Here is a 21070-nt window from a genome sequence, read left to right as displayed (position 1 = left end):
TTTTGGACCCTGTTGACTTGCATTGTATGGACCTACAGAGCTGAAATATTCTTTGAAAATCTTTATGTTCAACAGAAGAAAGAGTCGTACACATCTGGGACGTCAAGTGGGAGAATAAATGATGAAAGAATAAAATTTTATTCTTATAAAATAAAAATAAAAATTAAGTAATAGAAGCATTTAATTGCTATTTGTTTTGTTGTTTGTTTTTTTTGTTTGTTTTTTTTGCTGTTGAAGGCAACATTATCATTTCTCTACACTGAATCTACACGAATGTTTACACACAATGCTCATACTTCTGGGGTTTTAGACTCGTACGCAATGTAAACATAGGGGAGACCAGGGCTAGTTGTCAAACTTCTTACACCAAACTGATTATATTTCTAAGGATACATTTTTTTTTTTTTTTGTCAAAATTTGCATTGCCACGTACCTTGAAGTCTTGGCTAAAAAACTATTGAACATTTTCACCGCTATTTTACAGCAAAAAAAAAAAAAAAAAGCTGTAAAAGATACAGGTTATTGTTATTATTATTTTTCTCTTTTTCCCCTTTTTCACCCAATTTGGAATGCCCAATTCCCAATGCGCTTTTAAGTCCTCGTGGTTGCGTAGTGATTCGCCTCAATCCGGGTGGCGGAGGATGAATCCCAGTTACCCCATGTGACTCTACCCTCCCTAGCAACCGGGCCAATTTGGTTGCTTAGGAGGCCTGGCTGGAGTCACTCAGCACGCCCTGGGATTCAAACTAGCGAACTCCAGGGGTGGTTGCCAGCGTCTTTACCACTGAGCTACCCAGGCCCCCCTAAAGATACAGATTCATTGAACATTCGTTGACCTTTTGTGACAACTTGCCTCCAAAGCCTCTTTAAATCTATGCTTGTATTAAACAGCCTGTTGTAGGTTTTTCAGCAAAGAAAAAAAAAAACAAAAAAAACAAATAACAAACAAGGCACAATGATTCATGAAACAAAAATGGAAAAGGTGAAATGAAAAATATCAAAACACTGTTTTGGCCAAAAAAATATATTAATTGTTAAATTGTATAAATTTATGACATTTAAAACACATGTGACAACCAGCCCTGATAGAAATGTGACAACATGCCCCAACCTATCTTTCATTAAAAACAACCATTTCATAGGAACACATTTAAAACATTTGGTAGAACATTTGCCTGCATAATATTTGCCCCTTGATTTAATACATGCCAGTGCAGTTTGATTATGTTCTCTTGTTTATGAAATGACCAAAATATGATGACAGAGAAAATGTACTTTGGAGGATAGAGTTCACAAAAAAAAAAAAGAAATCTATCTAATTTAAAAGAGTTGTGAAATAGGCATTTAAAAAACTTTGCTACAGAAAACAGACATTTGTGTAATTGGACATTTGACTTCCAATCTTACATTTTCCGAGAATGTGTGGATTATAGCCACTGTGTAAACTTCATGTGACAACTGACCCTGGTCTCCCCGAAAATGTTTGAAACATTTTGTAAATTATATAACAGAACAGAGCAGAACTGGTTCACATGTAATTACTGCACCACAGGAATATTCTAGACATGGAGGGATATCTAACCTTGAGGAAGTCGAGGAACCATGGCTTAGCAGCACACGCCTTCCGCACCACTCCCATTGCCAAACTAAAGTTATTCACATATTCACTGTATGCATCCAACACCATGGACTTGGAAAACTGCAGCAAGAGAGTGACAGAGGTGAGGGCACAGTTATGAGATGACAGAGACAGGGGAAACCATGATGTTGTTTTTTTAATGGGTTTCCCTCATGAACTACAGTGGTTTTACTGGTGTAGTTTTGGACACACACTTCACAAATAGCTGCCTATGGGTGGAGAGGTTTTGTGCATGTAGAAACTTAGATGAAGGGTGTGGTGTGTGATCACTACTTGGAAGATTTGGAGTTCATAGTCTAAAACAAGGCACGATAAGCAGGAAGATATTTTTATCATACCTTTAAATTCTCTGACCCTTATATGAAGCCAAAGAGCTGAATACAATTCAGGAACACAATTCACTTAGATACATTTTTTTTACGGTTTTATGTTCTGATAACAGAACTGTATGCTGCTTAAGATAATCTGTGCTGTCCACAATTCCACATTACGTCCACATTTCAGCACCCATTCAAATAACATAACATTTCAAATATCTAACATAATCAAATATCTCACCGATGCTACAAACACATCTCCGATCATCTCCAGCTGGTCCCAGTCAGACACACGGCTGGCCAGTGCCATCTGGAACAGAGCGTGGCACTGCAGGATCTCTCGAATCCGATAAAACACCACCTTACGTTTACGGTCGCTCAGTAACTGCGGCTCAATCTCCGATAGTGGTTTCTCATATTGCTGTAATGTGCAGAGCATGTATGAAGAATTTACGGTTTTCAAATAAATATGCAGGGAACCACAACATTCCAAAACAAATCAATTCTATTGTTTGTTCTCTCATCTGAGATATACTGCAAGTAAAATAGAAATGGTTTTCAATTGAAATGCATTCAATAACACAAACTTTCCACTGAATGTTAAAACAGCACAGGTAAAAGGAGACAAAACAGCACAAACCTCTAAAATTCTCTTCAGAGCTTCCAAATAGTTCTTCTCGCTCTCTAGAATCTTCTCAAGAATACATCTCCGCATCACCTGTTTACAAACACACAAAAAAGCCCATATTCAAGGTTTGTACAACTTGTAAAGTAAACAAACATTTTCTGTGACTGTTGTCATTTCTAATAAGAGTGAGAGGCAGTGCTTGTGTTTGTGTCCATACTTGATTATAGTTAAGGGACAAAACTGTTAGGCTTAGGTCTACTCTGTATATAAAATTTAGGTGCAGACATGCATTTATAGAGCACTTTCAAGCACGGCTGCACCACTACTGGACTAACCTGGAATTGCAGGGGAAATTAGCCTGTCTGCCATTTGCAGATCAATCGGAGTTCCATTCCATTTTTCAGAATATGCTGTTAGATGTACAGGTTTTGAAATTGACAATAAAAGCCCGGCTGCAAGTTCTGTTAGAGTTAACTGGTTAACATGACCTGAGCAATGCATGAGATGGGTCTGTAGACTGCTGGGCTGGGAAAAAGAAGGGCTTAACGACTTGTAAAGTGTTGCTCTCTGTCAGCTATTATAGGCAGTCTAGATATTTTGAGAAGGCGTTGCTACCTAAAGCCATAGTTTGTTTGTGAGCTGTTGTTTCTTTTAAAGCAATTGGAACAAAATGGGTGAATTCTCTTGTTGTATAATTATATGATTTTAATTGTGAATTTAAATGTTTACTTACAGTAGCTATACTCTGGGGACAAATTTGTCTCCAAAAGAGAGCTTAATATGACAAATTAGGGGAACATCCTTGTTTTAAATAAATCAAATTATGAAACAATTTATGATTAATAAGTTATATGTGTATGTGTGTGTGCGAGACATTACCTGGTGCTGAGAGAGTCCATTAGGTGTGGGCCCCAGCACTGGGTCAGCGTTAAAACACTCCACCTCAATGAAAAGATCTGACTCTTCATCAAAGCAGCTGGGTTTCTTCTCTGAAAATATTATATTATAGGCATTTTAAATAAGAAAACAATACTTTGTAAACCCATTAATTATGCTGGAGGTTTTAGATGGAGACCTGGTTATTTACCATGACAGTGTGATTTTGTGCGGATGAAAGATCGTCCCTTTCTCACCACCGCTTTGGTTTTCTGCAGACCATCTTTAGTTCCATCTTTGGCTGCTTTTACAAGGCGCTGCATCTGTAGCACATTCATCATGATTCAGTTGTGTGCTCTGTAATATAATCACTAATTTCATTTTGAGAGGGGTTAGTCCTGGATTTATAACAAGATGAACCCCACACTGTGGAAAGGAACTATTAAAGTAGGACATAAGATCTCAACAAATCATGCATCCAAGCTAAATGTTAAGTGGTGAATGAACAAACACACAATGGAAAGATGTTACACTGACACCAGATCACATGACTGATGGGTAAGATGGAGGGGGGGGGTGAATGTGATGTACAAATAAGGAAGACAGCGACCGCAACTGCAGTTCAACAGTCTGTCAAACTGTCAGTCAAATCATGCCTATTTTCTTGACAGTTTGATTTCAATTTCTATGGCATCACACAAGGTACCCTGACGGTGAAATTTCACTGGTTCAAAATTCTAATCCTCATAACTGTACATGAAACATCAAGTATGTTTTGATTGGCTGTGATTGTGTGGTGTTATGCAGCAGTTTTGACGTTCAGTCTGGGCAGACATATTGCTTGTCTCTGAAAACCTGTTGCATTGCTTCAGGTTAGGACACAGTATAAGTGCCTCACTGTTCATGAGGATGTAAGTTCGAGTCCAGACAAAATCATGTCCTGATCCCATTTTTCAAATATTAAATCCTACAGGTAGACCAATATATCAGTTTTAACGATTAATCTGTGCCGATATTTTTTTTTTAATTCCTCCGATTCTTCAGTTAAAACGCCTTGGTTCTGCGGCCTCTACAGGTGAAATAAAAACAATCACTCACAAATCTTTCATAATTGTCAAAAATCTATCAATATTTTTACCTTCACATCAATAAGTGATTGAAAAATGAATTGTTTTAAACTGAAGCCAGGGCATGCAAAGAAAACTGCAACTATATGGAAACGTCGCCCATCAGCACATACAGTACATTGTGTCTCCTACTTGATATCACATGAATAATAATAAATCTTTTTCCTCATTAAATCTCATCTGGTGAATCAAAACTTCAAGCCAAGTTTGCCATTTCAAAATAAGAGTCCCCAGTGAAATTCAGGCTAGTTTATAGTTAAAAGTCCCCCGTTATGCAGCAAATCTTTTTTTTTTTCCTGATTATTACTGGGATTATTATTACTTTTGGTTGAACAATACACTACATCTGAAACTGTATTCATTTTGGACTCTTGTCGCCTCTGTGTCTGAGCCTTTTTATAACTCTCTTGCTACTTTTAAACTTTTTATTAATCAGTTATCGGCCTTTTCCACTAACTTCGATATCGCTATTGGCAAAATCTTAAACAGTAATAGAAAAGGTTTGTGTTGCATGTGGTTGTGCCCTGCTGTGGCAGTCACTGAGGGGAAGAGTCATACATCAACAATGTTTGCACTAGAAAAAACAGTGACAAAGCCACACATGGAGGGAGGACAAATGAGAGGGAAGGAGTATGTACTACATTCACTTTCCATAAATGATGACAGCTACAATGACAAGTCAAACCCACAACACACAAACAGAAGCTTAGTATGGACGGAGGTGAAGGGATTTGGGTTTTAACAGAGTAAGCCCCACCACCAGCAGCACAGATAGGAAAGAACACCTCCAATAAGACGGACAGCTGTCAGTCAGGGCTAACCCACATACTCTTTTCTTTTACCTTCTGTTCATGCTTGTGCTTGAGCTGCTGCAGCTCTACTGTTCCCACTGTGTTTGCCACGAGATCTCGCATCTTTCTCTCATAGTGCTCTTTCAAACGCACCAGATCTTCAGACAGCTGAACAGAGGCAGAGAACGAATTACTGCACACAACCTCACCAATGATTTTTTTTGCCCTCACATGCACACACTTTAAGAAACTCACACAAATCCCTCTGTATGATCAGTAAGCAAAATATTACAATATGAAGGCTTTAGAATTATCTCCTTAATAAATAAATAAATATACAGTACACCCAGACACATTCCATCAAATAAACACTCACTCTACTCAACTACTGATTCAGTGCCAAAACACAAGCAAAACCAAAACTACTACCAGCATATTAAAGCCTTTCCTACTGTTTCTAAATATTAGTGCTGGGCTAAAATAAAAAGTGAAAAACCAAGGATTCAGATAGCAGACCTGTTTGCATCTGGTTACACTCATACACAAAAGGCAGGCCAGAAAATGTCATTCAAACATGTTGCAAATGTCCTTTGCTGCACAAGAAGGAACTGTTTTATTAAACAGAGTATACAAGGAAAAAGAGAAGAGACAGAGAGAGAAACAGAAAAATGGAGGAAAGGTAGAGTAGTAGCATAAATACACACATGTGTTTTCTTGCTGGGTGCACGGCCCCTGACAAATGCATCAGGGAGGCTGTTCTCTCCATGTCCATTCTCTGTGTCACTTGCTTCTTCATAGCTCTCAAACTCACTGGAACTCCAGCCGTTATCCAGTGAGCTGTTGCCACCTTCCTCCCCAAACTCAACATTATCATAGATCATCTCATCTGGGTCTGACACACACAGTTTTCACATTATACAAAAGCAGCTCCCAATTCAATTTCTCAAGCTTGGCACTAGCCGCGGCAGCACCGCTGCCAGTCATGTGACACTTGTTAACATTAACTGTTTATTGGGCAAACTTTACTCTGTTTTCATTTCTCTCAAATTTGTTTGACTATGCTGTGTGCACACTGTGTGATAGCTGTTATCTGAAATGTTAAAAACCCCATGAAATCAAAATTGGATTTTTGTGTCTTTTATTCCACGTCTTTTAGCTTTTTAGCATCTATTTAGCAAGCAACTGTCCATGTCCCATAGCTTTGAATTAAAGTAGAAAAAATTAACCTTTTGCAGATATATTACATGTTTAAGACATATCCTCTCTCTCTTCTGGAAAATGTTTAAATATTGACAACTCATATTGCACTGTACAGATTTTTGTCATAGTAAATAAAACCTGCAACCTATTTACAAATCATGTTTCACGGCTGTGACATAAAATAAAGGCCATTGCTATAATTAAAAAACAATCCTTTCAATAATTTCCACCCAAACTTCCTACTTCAAGAGGAAATAAGTCAACACAGGAGAAAAACAACTGTGCTTGCCATGCGTTTTCATGAGATCTTTAATAAACAGCTTATCAAATACATCAGACGGTAAGAGAAGAAAGAAAAAAGAAAACAAACCCGTGGTGGATCCAGAGTTCTCTCTTGGTACATCATCATAAATAACTTCATCTGGACCTTAAACAAACAGACAAATGCAAACACATGGCTTGAAATCTCAATGTCTAACCAAATCAAAGCAGTGCTCAGTGAAAGTCACAGTGTGAGAGCAGTTCTTCAGTGAAAAGGAAGGAAATGTCTGGTATTCTCTTCAGAAACAGTAAACACAGCTGAACAAGACTTGTAAGTCTTTATTCATAGAATTACATGTACATACAAAAACCTTATAAAGGACTGAACAACATGTACATAAAAAGATGCAAATCATTATAACCAAATATCTAGCGCAGCTGCTGACATTTAAGTGCTGTATATATGGCTGGGACTACAGCTTAATTCCCACAACTGATGACAAAAGGAGATTTTTGTGTAGGGAATTTTAGTTTCGAGAGGGTTTGTTCTCCTGAGCTTATTTTTCATTGGCCCAACAAAATCCTAAGTACTTACTCTCCATCCAGGCTGTGTTAGCCGGGTCTGACACCCACTTAGTCAGGGCATCTTCCTCTCTGATGACTGGACACTCTTCACTAAAAACACTGGACAAACAACTAACAATTAGCATACAGATAAGCAATGCATTTTCAATATCACCCTTAGATTACATTTCAGTATTTAAATATTATAACTAGTCCTGTCAATTCAGGTCATTGTAATATTGTAGGCAATAAACAGCAAATTTGTACAAGGACATGCACTCACAAAAACATACATGTATAAAAAAAAAAGTAAATCAGATATAATATTGAGGCAATTAATTAAAACACTTAAATTTCATATGGTAGAAGGATATGCATCAAGCATCTTAGAGAAAGTACAACAGTAAAACACTGACTTGTCTACTGGCATATGTCCAGCACCCACTATGGTCACTGCAGGACACAACAAAACAGTTGACATTAAGACAGAGAAACTAACAGATAAACACATTCAGATATATAGCTAAAATATTTTTATACCGTTATTTTTTATATTTTTATAAAAAAAAGCTTGAAGCTGAGTTTAGACTGTGCTGAGGCCAAATCCTTAAAATGTTGCATTCTTAAAACCACCAAAACGGTAATGTGTTGCCTATTCAATCGGATAGCAAACCGATCAGTAAATACGCATGAAGTGACCAAGTGTAAATACTCCCTAAAATGTGACCTGTATCTGGATGTTGTCCACATACGCATTGTAAAGACAAGTGTAAGCTAAGTTTTGATCAGTTTGTTCTGATCTGTTTCTTTTGGTCCCAACTTAGTCAGGGTTGCATTGTGATTGGATAATCTAAACGCAATCTAGTCATCATTCGCATTCACAGGTCGAGTCAGATGCCTTAAAAACTTAAAGGGGGGTTTGTCTGACACATCACAATTCTATCTACAGTTAGAGACTCTATCTACAGTTAGGCATTGAAATGGGTTTAAAAATAATTAGAATTAACATTTTAAAAATTAAAATTTTCAAAAAGTTCCAAATGATCACAAATAGCCCTGAGATTCTCGAAACTTTAATGTGCAAAAAGTAAAGCCAACTACTAATTTTGGAATGTTGGTGGCCCCTAAAAACAGTTTAGAGAATTATACATACATTTGAGAATGTACATATAAAATTAGTGAGTTTACACAATATGAAATTAATGCCCAGGCAACTGTTACACATTGAAGAAAACAGGAAACCTCATCACAGCCAAAGCCACAGCTAAACTTAACCCCCACTTCCTCATGGCAAAACTTCAGAAAAAGAGGACACAGAGCATGATAGATAAGAGGTGTGAGAAAGGGGGAGGGAGTGCAAGAAAGAGAGAGAGAAAGAGAGAAAAAAAGAGAATATGTATATTGATGTTGAATCTCTATTCCAACAAACCCAGTGAAAAGTGTGAGATATTTTTTTTTTTCCCTTTTTAAGCTATTTTTTTTACCATCTTCATCCATTGAGAAGTGTCGGATGATAACTGGGGTGGTGTAGGCTGGTGGAATCACTGGCACATTTGAGGGCGTTGCATAGCCACAGGAAACTGGCACTGAATATCCAGAAGGTAACCCGGGGCTACTAGGTACATCCTGAATGTTCCCTTCACTCTCATTGACTGGGGGAGAGGAGGGAGGGGCACTCTGCTCAGAGAGCAGATGTTGTTTGATAGGGGCGATGTCAATCACAGAGTAAGGGCTGACTTTGGGCTTGGAGGTGGAAGCAGGGGTGGGAACCACACTGACAACTTTGTTTCCTATTGATCAGAAAGTACAGTAAAGTGACTTCTCAGGAAAGCTCTGTAGGAAAGTGGGAAATTGCATCTTTATCCTCAGGAAGTAAAACTGTGCAGAGACTCCATGAGTGGTTTGTTTAGAATTTATCAGCTCATCTACCAAAAATTCTCACTTTATCAACTCACTTTATCTTAAATGAGAGGTATTTCTGCGAGATAAGTCACTTTTAATCTTACATTAACAGACACTGAGAGAAATGGAGAAAGAGAGACATGTCACCAAAGAAAAGGTAAGAATTAGAAAATAAGCAGTAAATGCAGAGCACTGCCACCAAAATGGCTGTAGATTTGATTTCCAGTTATAATAATACTATACCTTGTTGCCCTGTATATCAGTAAAATGTAAAAATGCAAATATGGACAACTGTACTTCTTAAAGCTGATGTGTGTCATTTTTTAAAATACTCATATTCCATCTTCCCCTATAAGAAGTAAGCTATTCATAGGTAAAATTTCTGAAGATTTGTAAACAGTATGGTGCTATCAAAACATTTAGGGTTCAACACAGCAACACTGGCTCAACCAATGGTGTGAGTTTTGCCTGGTCAAGTTTGTGTGAAGAATGCAAGCCTGGGAGTGTCTTTGGGGAAACTTGCTTAGTCATTATTTTTACTTTTGTTAGGTGCTGTTAATATTACATCTGGGTTTTTTTTTTTTTTTGCTTTTTTTGTCACTTACTGGAGGAGTAAATAAATACATGCATTTTTCAGGGAAACAAACAGATATAATGTATCACAGATAAAGCAAAGATTTTAATTTATTAAGTCCTCAACATTCAATTTAGTCTCAACTGAGTTTACTCACCCTCCTGCTCATTGTGAACAGCCCCTGTAGCGCCCTCTGGTGGTGGAGTGGGGTCACTGTTCTGGCCCTCTGTTGCACTGTGACAGGGCTCTGTGGGAGGAGGGGGCAGCTCACCCTGTAGAAAGGCAGCATGAGCCAAAGAGGTACTATTAGAGGGGCAGTCCTGAGGAAGAGGGGGCAGATCAGCCTCAGTGGTGAGTAAGTTCTCCGGGTTTGGACTTGTCCCATTCACGGGTGGGTCCTTGGCTGCTGAAGAGCAGGGTGGAGGCATGGAGATTCCCTCGGGTTCAGGAGGTGGCCGATCTGCCTCTGGGGCTTCATCACCACTGTCATCAAACCTCTCACCTTCGTCTTCATCATTCAACACTACTGAGAGAGAGAGAGAGAGAGAGAGAGAGAGAGAGAGAGAGAGAGAGAGAGAGAGAGAGAGAGAGAGTGCGAGAGAGAGAGAGATGCAGTGTCTGGTGTTTGCAGTTGACTGACATTTGCCAACAAAATATTAATCAATGCACAGCTCTACTTTGTCAGAATATCACAAGCTGAGTCTGCCTATACCTCTGAGATCCAGATAGATAGATAGATAGATAGATAGATTCTACAAACAATACCCCATAATGACAATGTGAAAGGAGTTTGTTTGAAATCTTTGCAAATTTATAAAAAAAAAAGAAAAAAAAAAGAAAAAAAAATTTTACATAAGTATTCACAGCCTTTGCCATGACACTCCACTGATCATCCTTGAGATGTTTCTACAACTTGGAGTCCACCTGTGGTAAATTCAGTTGATTGGACATGATTTGGAAAGGCACACACCTGTCTATATAAGGTCCCACAGTTAACAGTGCATGTCAGAGCACAAACCAAGCCATGAAGTCTGAGACAGGATTGTATCGAGGCACAGATCTGGGGAAGGGTACAGAAAAATTTCTGCAGCATTGAAGGTCCCAATGAGCACAGTGGCCTCCATCATCCGTAAATGGAAGAAGTTTGGAACCACCAGGACTCTTCCTAGAGCTGGCCACCCGGCCAAACTGAGCGATTGGGGGAGAAGGGCCTTAGTCAGGGAGGTGACCAAGAACCCGATGGTCACTCTGACAGAGCTCCAGCATTTCTCTGTGGAGAGAGGAGAACCTTCCAGAAGAACAACCATCTCTGCAGCACTCCACCAATCAGGCCTGTATGGTAGAGTGGCCAGACGGAAGCCACTCCTCAGTAAAAGGCACATGACAGCCCGCCTGGAGTTTGCCAAAAGGCACCTGAAGGATTCTCAGACCATGAGAAACTAAATTCTCTGGTCTGATGAAACAAAGATTGAACTCTTTGGCCTGAATGGCAAGTGTCATGTCTGGAGGAAACCAGGCACCGCTCATCACCTGGCCAATACCATCCCTACAGTGAAGCATGGTGGTGGCAGCATCATGCTGTGGGGATGTTTTTCAGCGGCAGGAACTGGGAGACTAGTCAGGATCGAGGGAAAGATGAATGCAGCAATGTACAGAGACATCCTTGATGAAAACCTGCTCCAGAGCGCTCTGGACCTCAGACTGGGGTGACGGTTCATCTTCCAACAGGACAACGACCCTAAGCACACAGCCAAGATAACAAAGGAGTGGCTACGGGACAACTCTGTGAATGTCCTTGAGTGGCCCAGCCAGAGCCCAGACTTGAACCTGATTGAACATCCCTGGAGAGATCTGAAAATGGCTGTGCACCGACGCTCCCCATCCAACCTGATGGAGCTTGAGAGGTCCTGCAATGAAGAATGGGAGAAACTGCCCAAAAATAGGTGTGCCAAGCTTGTATCATCATACTCAAAAAGACTTGAGGCTGTAATTGGTGCCAAAGGTGCTTCAACAAAGTATTGAGCAAAGGCTATGAATACTTATGTACATGTGATTTTTTTTTTCCTTTTTGTTTTTTATTTTTAATAAATTTGCAAAGATTTCAAACAATCTTCTTTTATGTTGTCATTATGGGGTATTGTTTGTAGAACTTTGGGGAAAATAATGAATTTAATCAATTTTGGAATAAGGCTGTAACATAACAAAATGTGGAAAAAGTGAAGCGCTGTGAATACTTTCCGGATGCACTGTATATAATATTTGCCATATCTGCCAGATGTTGCAAAAAGTCCATATTTTGACTATGTCAGTAAGTATTTTGTGGTTGAGGCTTGTTCCCACCCTCCTCCCTGCCCACCCATGTTTCACACAGACACATGTTCAGATTTCGTGTGAACTCTTAATTCTAGGGTATGTACATAAACCCTCTGCTCTGCTCAAACACATGGCACAAAGTTGTAAGGGTACAGAGAAATCAAACACCCAAACTGGGATACAAAAGCTAAGAGAGGAAACACACTTATGCTGAAAGGAAACAGGGTCAAAACAGCACACTGCTTATTTTCCACAAGGTTGCAGTGTTACAGAGGAAACATGTCTACTGAGAACAGAGAACAAAAGACAGTGAAACAGACCTAAATTGAAATGCATTGGTCAAATGTCTTCTTTCATGTTGCAGTTTGGTTTGTACATTTTAGGCTTCTATGGAACAACAGACTGCTATCAAAATACATTTAAAATAATTCACCCAACCAAAACTGACATTTTTTTATATGATGGAACACAAAAAGAGAAATACTGAAGAAACACACAACTTCTGATGGCTTGGAAATTAGCGTACAAGTCATATGGACCACTTTAATGACGCTTTTGAATGAATGATTAATGAATGAACATTACATTTATATAGCGCTTTTCTGACACTACACTCAAAGCGCTTTACACAGTGAACAAGGGACTCTCCTCAACCACCACCATGGATGAAGCAACGGCAGCCATAGTGCGCCAGTACGCTCAAAACAACAGCTATTGGTGGAGAGGACAGAGTACAGTTTTAGAGCCAATTAATGGATGGGGATTCTTAGGAGGCCATGACTGAGAAGGGCCAATGGGGGAATTTGGCCAGGGGTTACACCGCTACTCTTTACGAGAAGTGCCCTGGGACTTTTAATGACCACAGAGAGTCAGGACCTTGGTTTAACATCTCATCCGAAGGACGGTGCCTTTTTCCAGTACAGTGCCAGGTACTGACCAAGCTCAACCCTGCTTAGCTGCAGTGGGCAACCGGTCTTGCGCTACAGGGTGATATGGCTGTTGGCATCTGCTGAAATTTTAATCTAAGCACAAAGGCACCACATAAGCAGAATTCTGTCATTTTAGTGGAGTATTGTATGTGGCCATAATAATATTGGGCAGGGTTTGAGTGATATTGACATGCAAATGGTGACTAGATTGCGTTTAGATTATCCAATCACAATGCAACCCTGACTAAGTCGGGATCAAAACAAGCAGATCAGAACAAACTGATCACAACTTAGCTTACACTTGTCTTTACAATGCGTATGTGGACAACATCCAGATACAGGTCACATTTTAGGGAGTATTTACACTTGGTCACTTCATGCGTATTTACTGATCGGTTTGCTATCCGATTGAATAGGCACAATTACACTTGGCCACATACTGTAGATGTGTCTCCACCAAACACATACAAATCCGATCTATAATTTCTGCACTATATGCAAATAAAACGAAGTTCACTTCTGTGATTATGCTAATGGTGGGCAGCGAATTTAAAAGATGTGATTTATAATGTGATTCCAAGTGACTTTGCCCACTGTGCATGTCTGTGTACATGCGCGCTGTGTAATTTTCTCCTCGGGCTTGGTGCAGGTAAATTGTGTCCACGCACATCAGCAGTGCTCATTGTCAGTGTTTAGTTTCACTTTTGTCAATGATCTACTTCAATGAAGTGAATGAAGTAAATGAAGAAAAAAAGTTCTGTCTCTCCTACAATGTGCATTCATTTAATTTGGTATTATTTATTACGTGATGCAAGCCCTATGCAAATACTCGGTAGCAGCTGTTATATTTCACATTTTCCCTATGCTGATGTAGTGCCGTTTGGGTGGAGTAAAGTTTACATAAGTTGCTTGAACAGCCAGATACATTTATACTTGACCGAGTTTCGAATGGAATGCATCTCAAACAACTATACAACTATCCGATCAGTAAAAAGGCATGAAGTAACCAAGTGTAAATACCCCCTTAATGGCAAGTGTAAACAGGGCAATATTTGAAGCTTGAAACCTCCAGTCCACATTCTTTGTAATTGCATGGAAAAGAACAACCAGTACATTCTTAAATTATCCTATTGAGTTCCACAGAGGAAAGAAATTCATACAGGTTTGGAATGACATGATATGAGGATGAGTAAATGACAGAATTGTATTTTTTGTGTGAACTATTCCTTTAAAGAAACTTTGGGCAGAGTATGTCTCTCTTAATACGTCTCTGATGATCCTACATCAGCAGAAAAATGAAATACTGAATGGCAGATTAAGAGTGTGGATTACAGATAGTGAGCAAGGAAGAGACAGAAAAAAAAAGAAAAAAAAAGGGAGCCCTTGACAGATTAAGGCTATTATAAAGCAAACACTTGGCAGTTCATGGATTCTCTAGACCTTGTGACTCACTCTTTAAAAATGCTTGCAATGTGAGTTTTTCTCCATTCAGCTCTGGAGCCCACTGTTCAATCCCAGCCTTCCTCATAGAGCCACAGCACACACAGAAGCCATTATACTTCATACAGTAATTAACCATGTTAGAGTTTTATTGACAGTTTATTTACAAAACAAGACTGCTGTAACCGGACAGTAACAACTCCGAACCACAGAAATTCATTACAGAGAGTCTTAAATAATGTTTGCTTTTTTTAAAAGGGGGATACTGAGAAGAGTGGTAAAACTAAAAGACTCTGGAACCCTGCCCAGGAATCCATGTTTCCGCTGATGGAAACAGTTATCTCTTCAAGTCGATAAACCCACCATACCTTGGGCAGATGCAGATGGCACATGAGAGAAGCAGCATATCAAACAACAGGGTGAATGGGCACTGAGTAGATTTGATTCCTTTTGTAGACTAATTACTAATATATATATATTATATATATATATAGCATGACATGTTCTTGGAAAATGTCTCTACATGAACGATCGTACAGATGTAGGTAATTTGCACCAGCTCGCTGATAAATCTGCATGCCGCTGTGTTCATGTTGACAGATCCTAAATGACTGAATGGGAATTAGCTGTCTCAAAGAAAGTGGATATCCAGGTTACAACTACACATGACGTGAAAAAATTGCAGCAAGAAGGTGTTTAGAAGCTGGTGCAAAGTCTTCCTGAAAGTTTGCCCCGGCGAGCTGTTACGAACCACCAAAATGAATGCAAAAACACATTTGTTTGTCACACCCATTCTTTGATTTTGTGTGATTCATACTGTGTTATCATAAGTGTACTTCTGGTTCTGGTCTCCATAAGAAGCAATGTAAAATCTACAGAAAAGAGAAATCCAGGCAGAGAACAACAATCATTTTAAATGTTTGTTGGAGTAACACTGATTTCAGGCTCAACTTCTGCAGTTGTTGGCTGCCCTAACAACTCGAAGTAGATCATGATATCAATGCAACTACAGGTGCATCTCAATAAATTAGAATGTCATGGAAAAGTTCATTTATTTCAGTAATTCAACTCAAATTGTGAAACTTGTGTATTAAATAAATTCAATGCACACAGACTGAAGTAGTTTAAGTCTTTGTTTCTTTTAATTGTGATGATTTTGGCTCACATTTAACAAAAACCCACCAATTCACTATCTCAGAAAATTAGAATATGGTGACATGCCAATCAGCTAATCAACTCAACACCTGCAAAGGTTTCTTGAGCCTTCAAAATGGTCTCTCAGTTTGGTTCACTAGGCTACACAATCATGGGGAAGACTGCTGATCTGACAGTTTGTCCAGAAGACAATAATTGACACCCTTCACAAGGAGGGTAAGCCACAAACATTCATTGCCAAAGAAGCTGGCTGTTCACAGAGTGCTGTATCCAAGCACGTTAACAGAAAGTTGAGTGGAAGGAAAAAGTGTGGAAGAAAAAGATGCACAACCAACCGAGAGAACCGCAGCCTTATGAGGATTGTCAAGCAAAATCGATTCAAGAATTTGGGTGAACTTCACAAGGAATGGACTGAGGCTGGGGTCAAGGCATCAAGAGCCACCACACACAGACGTGTCAAGGAATTTGGCTACAGTTGTCGTATTCCTCTTGTTATGCCACTCCTGAACCACAGACAACGTCAGAGGCGTCTTACCTGGGTTAAGGAGAAGAAGAACTGGACTGTTGCCAAGTGGTCCAAAGTCCTCTTTTCAGATGAGAGCAAGTTTTGTATTTCATTTGGAAACCAAGGTCCTAGAGTCTGGAGGAAGGGTGGAGAAGCTCATAGCCCAAGTTGCTTGAAGTCCAGTGTTAAGTTTCCACAGTCTGTGATGATTTGGGGTGCAATGTCATCTGCTGGTGTTGGTCCATTGTAATTTTTGAAAACCAAAGTCACTGCACCCGTTTACCAAGAAATTTTGGAGCACTTCATGCTTCCTTCTGCTGACCAGCTTTTTAAAGATGCTGATTTCATTTTCCAGCAGGACTTGGCACCTGCCCACACTGCCAAAAGCACCAAAAGTTGGTTAAATGACCATGGTGTTGGTGTGCTTGACTGGCCAGCAAACTCACCAGACCTGAACCCCATAGAGAATCTATTGGGTATTGTCAAGAGGAAAATGAGAAACGAGACCAAAAAATGCAGATGAGCTGAAGGCCACTGTCAAAAGAAACCTGGGCTTCCATACCACCTCGGCAGTGCCACAAACTGATCACCTCCATGCCACGCCAAATTGAGGCAGTAATTAAAGCAAAAGGAGCCCCTACCAATTATTGAGTACATATACAGTAAATGAACATACTTTCCAGAAGGCCAACAATTCACTAAAAATGTTTTTTTTATTAGTCTTATGATGTATTCTAATTTTTTGAGATAGTGAATTGGTGGGTTTTTGTTAAATGTGAGCCAAAATCATCACAATTAAAAGAACCAAAGACTTAAACTACTCCAGTCTGTGTGCACTGAATTTATTTAATACACGAGTTTCACAATTTGAGTTGAATTACTGAAATAGATGAACTTTTCCACGACATTCTAATTTATTGAGATGCACCTGTAAACTCGGGCCATAGCTTCATGTGATTTACCCACTCTTAAACTTTGATTGGGTGTGGCACTGTCAAAACACTGTGGCACTGTCATAGCAACACAGTAAAGTACCAGCACATAATGTTTTGGCAATTTTTACAAACTGAATATGCTAAACATCACATTATCCGAATTTTTTTTTTTAAATATGCAGATGCAAGTGAAAACACTGGAAAATTAAAATAGGCCGAAAAAAGATGCATAATGTACAGTCTGACATACATGTAAGAGACAGCTGATGTCACTCTGTCTGCTTTGGCTTTTACCCAAGATCTTACTGGGATCATATTATGCAACATCTGACAAGCAACAATTGTGAAAATTGAGAGGGGGGAAAAAAAACAATGAAAAAAAGCCTGCACAGTACTTAAATTAGTTTATCACAACTTAAGAGATGAAGATGGTTAACCAATTAACCGACAAAAAATTTATTCGGCAAATAATATCGGATAAAATTAAATGAATTCAAGAAATAGCAGAGAGGTATTTTGATGGGTTTACCACGTAGGGCATGCTATGTACACACAAAGGCGCTGTTAACACGTAAACTACTAGCTACCAAGGAAATATGAAGCATGCGCTGGGGGATAATTTTGTCCATGAAGACATGTTCTGATGTAAATTGTAAAATGCGGTACCATATAAAAAACAAGCATCTGTAAGCCTCAACATCTAAAACCCAAAATATACTTTGGTCAGATGTGGTGACGCAAATCTCGTCATCAGCAGAGTGCAAGAGCACTGAACATGCGCAGCCCGATTTTTTTTAAACATGCATCTCTGAACGCGCAGAATACGCATATAGACTATAAAGACATCTTTATGGGTCTAAACTCCTGAAGACAAATAGTCCAGTGTCTCATAGCAGTCATTGCGTGCATGCACCAAACCACGGTGAATGCACACACAGTCATATGAAGTATACTTTGACAGGCTCGCGTTCGACTGTACACAGACGCTGAGCGTTCGCGTCAAACCCGAAGTATACTTTGGGCTTAGGAGCATAGCTATACGATGTGTTTATAGCACAGCAGTTCACTTATGTTGCTTAGGAGACTGGGGTGTGATGTGCGGTGGGATGTCAGTGCTTTCGGAGCATTCCATACTGACCGCTGCCCATACAGCATATTTAGATTTTTCTAAACAAAAATTATTAGGATTGCCCATCAGCACTGTGGGTAGGCTGGCTGTTTTTATTCTTCCATTGTTAAACTGCCAAAAGTAGGTGAATAGGTCATGCAAGCGATCCATTCAATAATTGTTTGTTCCAAAATACGAGGAGGAAATATAAGGTTGTTCATTCATCAAATGTTGATGTGATAACTATTGCTAAATAAGCATGTCTGTCATGTGAGCCCATTGTTTCAGCCAGTATAGGCCTTTGTCATGCCTGTTTGGCCACTTGTTTGATTCATGGCTTATCATTTTTTTTTTTTTTTTTTCATAATTATTTTTTTTATTGATTCCTATATTAACACATAAAAGCAAGAACATATACAAACAGAATCAATACTTAACCCCCTCTATTACTACCCCCCCAATCCCCAACCCTACCCATAAGAACATCCCAGTGGTCCCATATAATTATAGACACACAAAAACAAATATTAAAAAATAAATTAATCAAATATAATAAATCACAAATTTATCCTCCCCGACAGCCCTCCAAAAATGCCAAATATTTGCCCCATTTTCCCATAAACAAGTCCAAATTACCCAATCCTCTAGATACCCCTTCTTCAAATGCTGCCACCCTCCCCATCTCTGTACACCACTCTGGAAATGATGGCGCTCCGTCAGACTTCCAACCCCTTAAAATGACTTGTCTGCCAATCATAACACTTGTTAAAACCCAATTTTTTATATTGTCCCCCAAATTTATGATCGCTCCGTCGCCCAAAATACAAAGTCTGGGTCAAAGCAAAACTTGAGTGCCCAAAACGTCAAACAAATGGCTCTGCACCTTCAAAAATCTTGAATCTTAACACCCCCAAAAGGCATGAATTGTGTCTCCAACTTCTGATTGACAATGCCAGCAGTTGGGTGTGTCTTTAAGACCAAGTCTATATAATCCAGAGGGGGTCCAGTAAAATCAATGTAAAATCTTAAATTGCATAAGGCGAACCCTTGCATCTCTAGATGCAGACTTGACATTTTTTAGAATCCTAGTCCACACTTCTTCCTCCAATACCAAATTCAAATCTTTTTCCCATAATCTCTTGATAGAAGCTAAAGCTCCATCCCCCAGACTCCGAACCAGCAGGGAGTAATACACTGATGCCTTATGACCTTTTCCAAAAGCAGTAATCACCTCTCCCAAAGCATCTGCTGCTTTAGGGGGGTGTGTGCTACTCCCAAAAATAGCACAGAGCATGTGGTGCAGCTGTAAATACCTATAAAACTGAGATCTGGGAATCCCAAAATGATGACCCAAATTCTCAAAAGATCTCAACACTCCACTCTCATACAGGTCGCTGAGTGTAACAACCCCTCTCACAATCCACTCTGACCAACAGAAAGGCAAAGGTGACTTATTGATACATAATTTTGGGTTCAGCCATATGCTTGAGGCAACATTTAAATAAATGTCAGAATTAAATACTCTGGCCACTCTTGTCCAAATCATGTGCAAATGTGAAATAACGGGGTGTGACTTAACTTCTCTGGTTAGTTTAATAGAAAGAATTTGCAATGGTGAAATAGGGGCACGGACTTCCTGTTCAATAGCCAAATGCCTGAGACTGAACGCATAATAATAAAACAAAATCTTGGGTAAGCCTAACCCACCTTTGTCAATCGGCATATGTAATTTGTTGGAATGTAGTCTGGGACGTTTACCATTCCAAATGAAGGACTTCGCAATTCTATCAAATTGATTAAAATAAGAGAGGGGAACATCTATAGGGAGTGACTGTAGCAGGTAATTGTATTTTGGAATACAGTTCATTTTAATAACATTAATCTTCCCAATCATCGATAAATGTAATGAAGCCCATCTGTCCACATCACTCGAAATCTTTTTAAAGGGTCAAAATTAACTCTAAATCAGACAAATTTGCTGGGAATACCCAAATACTTAATGCCCTGTTTGGGCCACTGAAAGGTGTCCAGCTGAAAGGCCATTACTGGGCAGTACGCAGTCAGAGCTAAAGCTTCGGATTTAGACCAGTTGACTTTGTATCCAGAGAAATTGGAAAAGGAATTAATAATTCTGTGGAGGCAAGGCATAGATCTAGTGGGGTCAGAGACGAATAATAAAATATCATCTGCGTAAAGCAGAAGCTTATGCACCACACCTCCCAACACCACCCCTGGAAAATCATCCTCCTTTCTTATCGCGGCTGCTAATGGTTCCAGGGCAAGACAGAACAATAATGGGGAAAGAGGGCAACCTGGCTAGATGCCCCTATCCAGAGTAAAATAACTGAAATTAATCAATTTGTTTGTACCGCTGCTACAGGGTGTCTATAATGTAACTTAATCCAACCAATGAATGTACTCCCGAACCCATACATTTCTAAAATCTTAAAAAGATAATCCCACTCTACCACATCAAACGTCTTTTCGGCGTCAAGTGAAATGGCAGCGACCGGAGACAGATCATTCGCGACTGACCACATGATATTGATGAGACGCCTAATGTTATCAGAAGAGCTGTGGGCCCGAATAAACTCCACCTGATCTATATGTATAAGAGATGTCATAACCTTACTTAAACGATTAGACAAAATTCTGGACAACATTTTTACATCTAGCTGGATCAGGGAAATTGGATGGTAACTTTTACACACACTTGGATCTTTGTCCTTTTTAAGAATCAGACTGATCCGGGCTTGTGTCATAGTTGGAGGAAGCTTTCCGTTCTTTAATGATTCCGTATAAACTT

At 39.4% G+C, this 21070-nt stretch overlaps 1 protein-coding gene across 2 annotated transcripts in view; it reads right to left on the bottom strand.

The window, feature by feature from the left end:
- LOC127410857 (rho guanine nucleotide exchange factor 10-like) overlaps positions 1-21070 on the bottom strand; it is a 94972-nt gene that overhangs the window by 57963 nt on the left and 15939 nt on the right. The window contains exons 3-14 of one of the 2 annotated variants that reach the window (XM_051646066.1): positions 10037-10405; positions 8888-9193; positions 7820-7856; positions 7435-7523; positions 6949-7005; positions 6083-6270; positions 5430-5546; positions 3672-3783; positions 3464-3573; positions 2597-2674; positions 2198-2377; positions 1583-1699 (exon numbers count right to left, since the gene is read on the bottom strand). In XM_051646066.1, the coding sequence (XP_051502026.1) occupies positions 1583-1699; positions 2198-2377; positions 2597-2674; positions 3464-3573; positions 3672-3783; positions 5430-5546; positions 6083-6270; positions 6949-7005; positions 7435-7523; positions 7820-7856; positions 8888-9193; positions 10037-10405 (1760 nt within the window). The remainder of the gene's footprint in view (positions 1-1582; positions 1700-2197; positions 2378-2596; positions 2675-3463; positions 3574-3671; positions 3784-5429; positions 5547-6082; positions 6271-6948; positions 7006-7434; positions 7524-7819; positions 7857-8887; positions 9194-10036; positions 10406-21070) is intronic. The other variant, XM_051646067.1, reaches the window with a different exon arrangement.

The sequence above is a fragment of the Myxocyprinus asiaticus genome, chromosome 20 (genome assembly GCF_019703515.2).
Source record: "Myxocyprinus asiaticus isolate MX2 ecotype Aquarium Trade chromosome 20, UBuf_Myxa_2, whole genome shotgun sequence".
NCBI lineage: Eukaryota > Metazoa > Chordata > Actinopteri > Cypriniformes > Catostomidae > Myxocyprinus > Myxocyprinus asiaticus.
The sequence above is the reverse complement of the archived record's forward strand: the minus strand, read 5'-3'. Positions and strand labels throughout refer to the sequence as shown.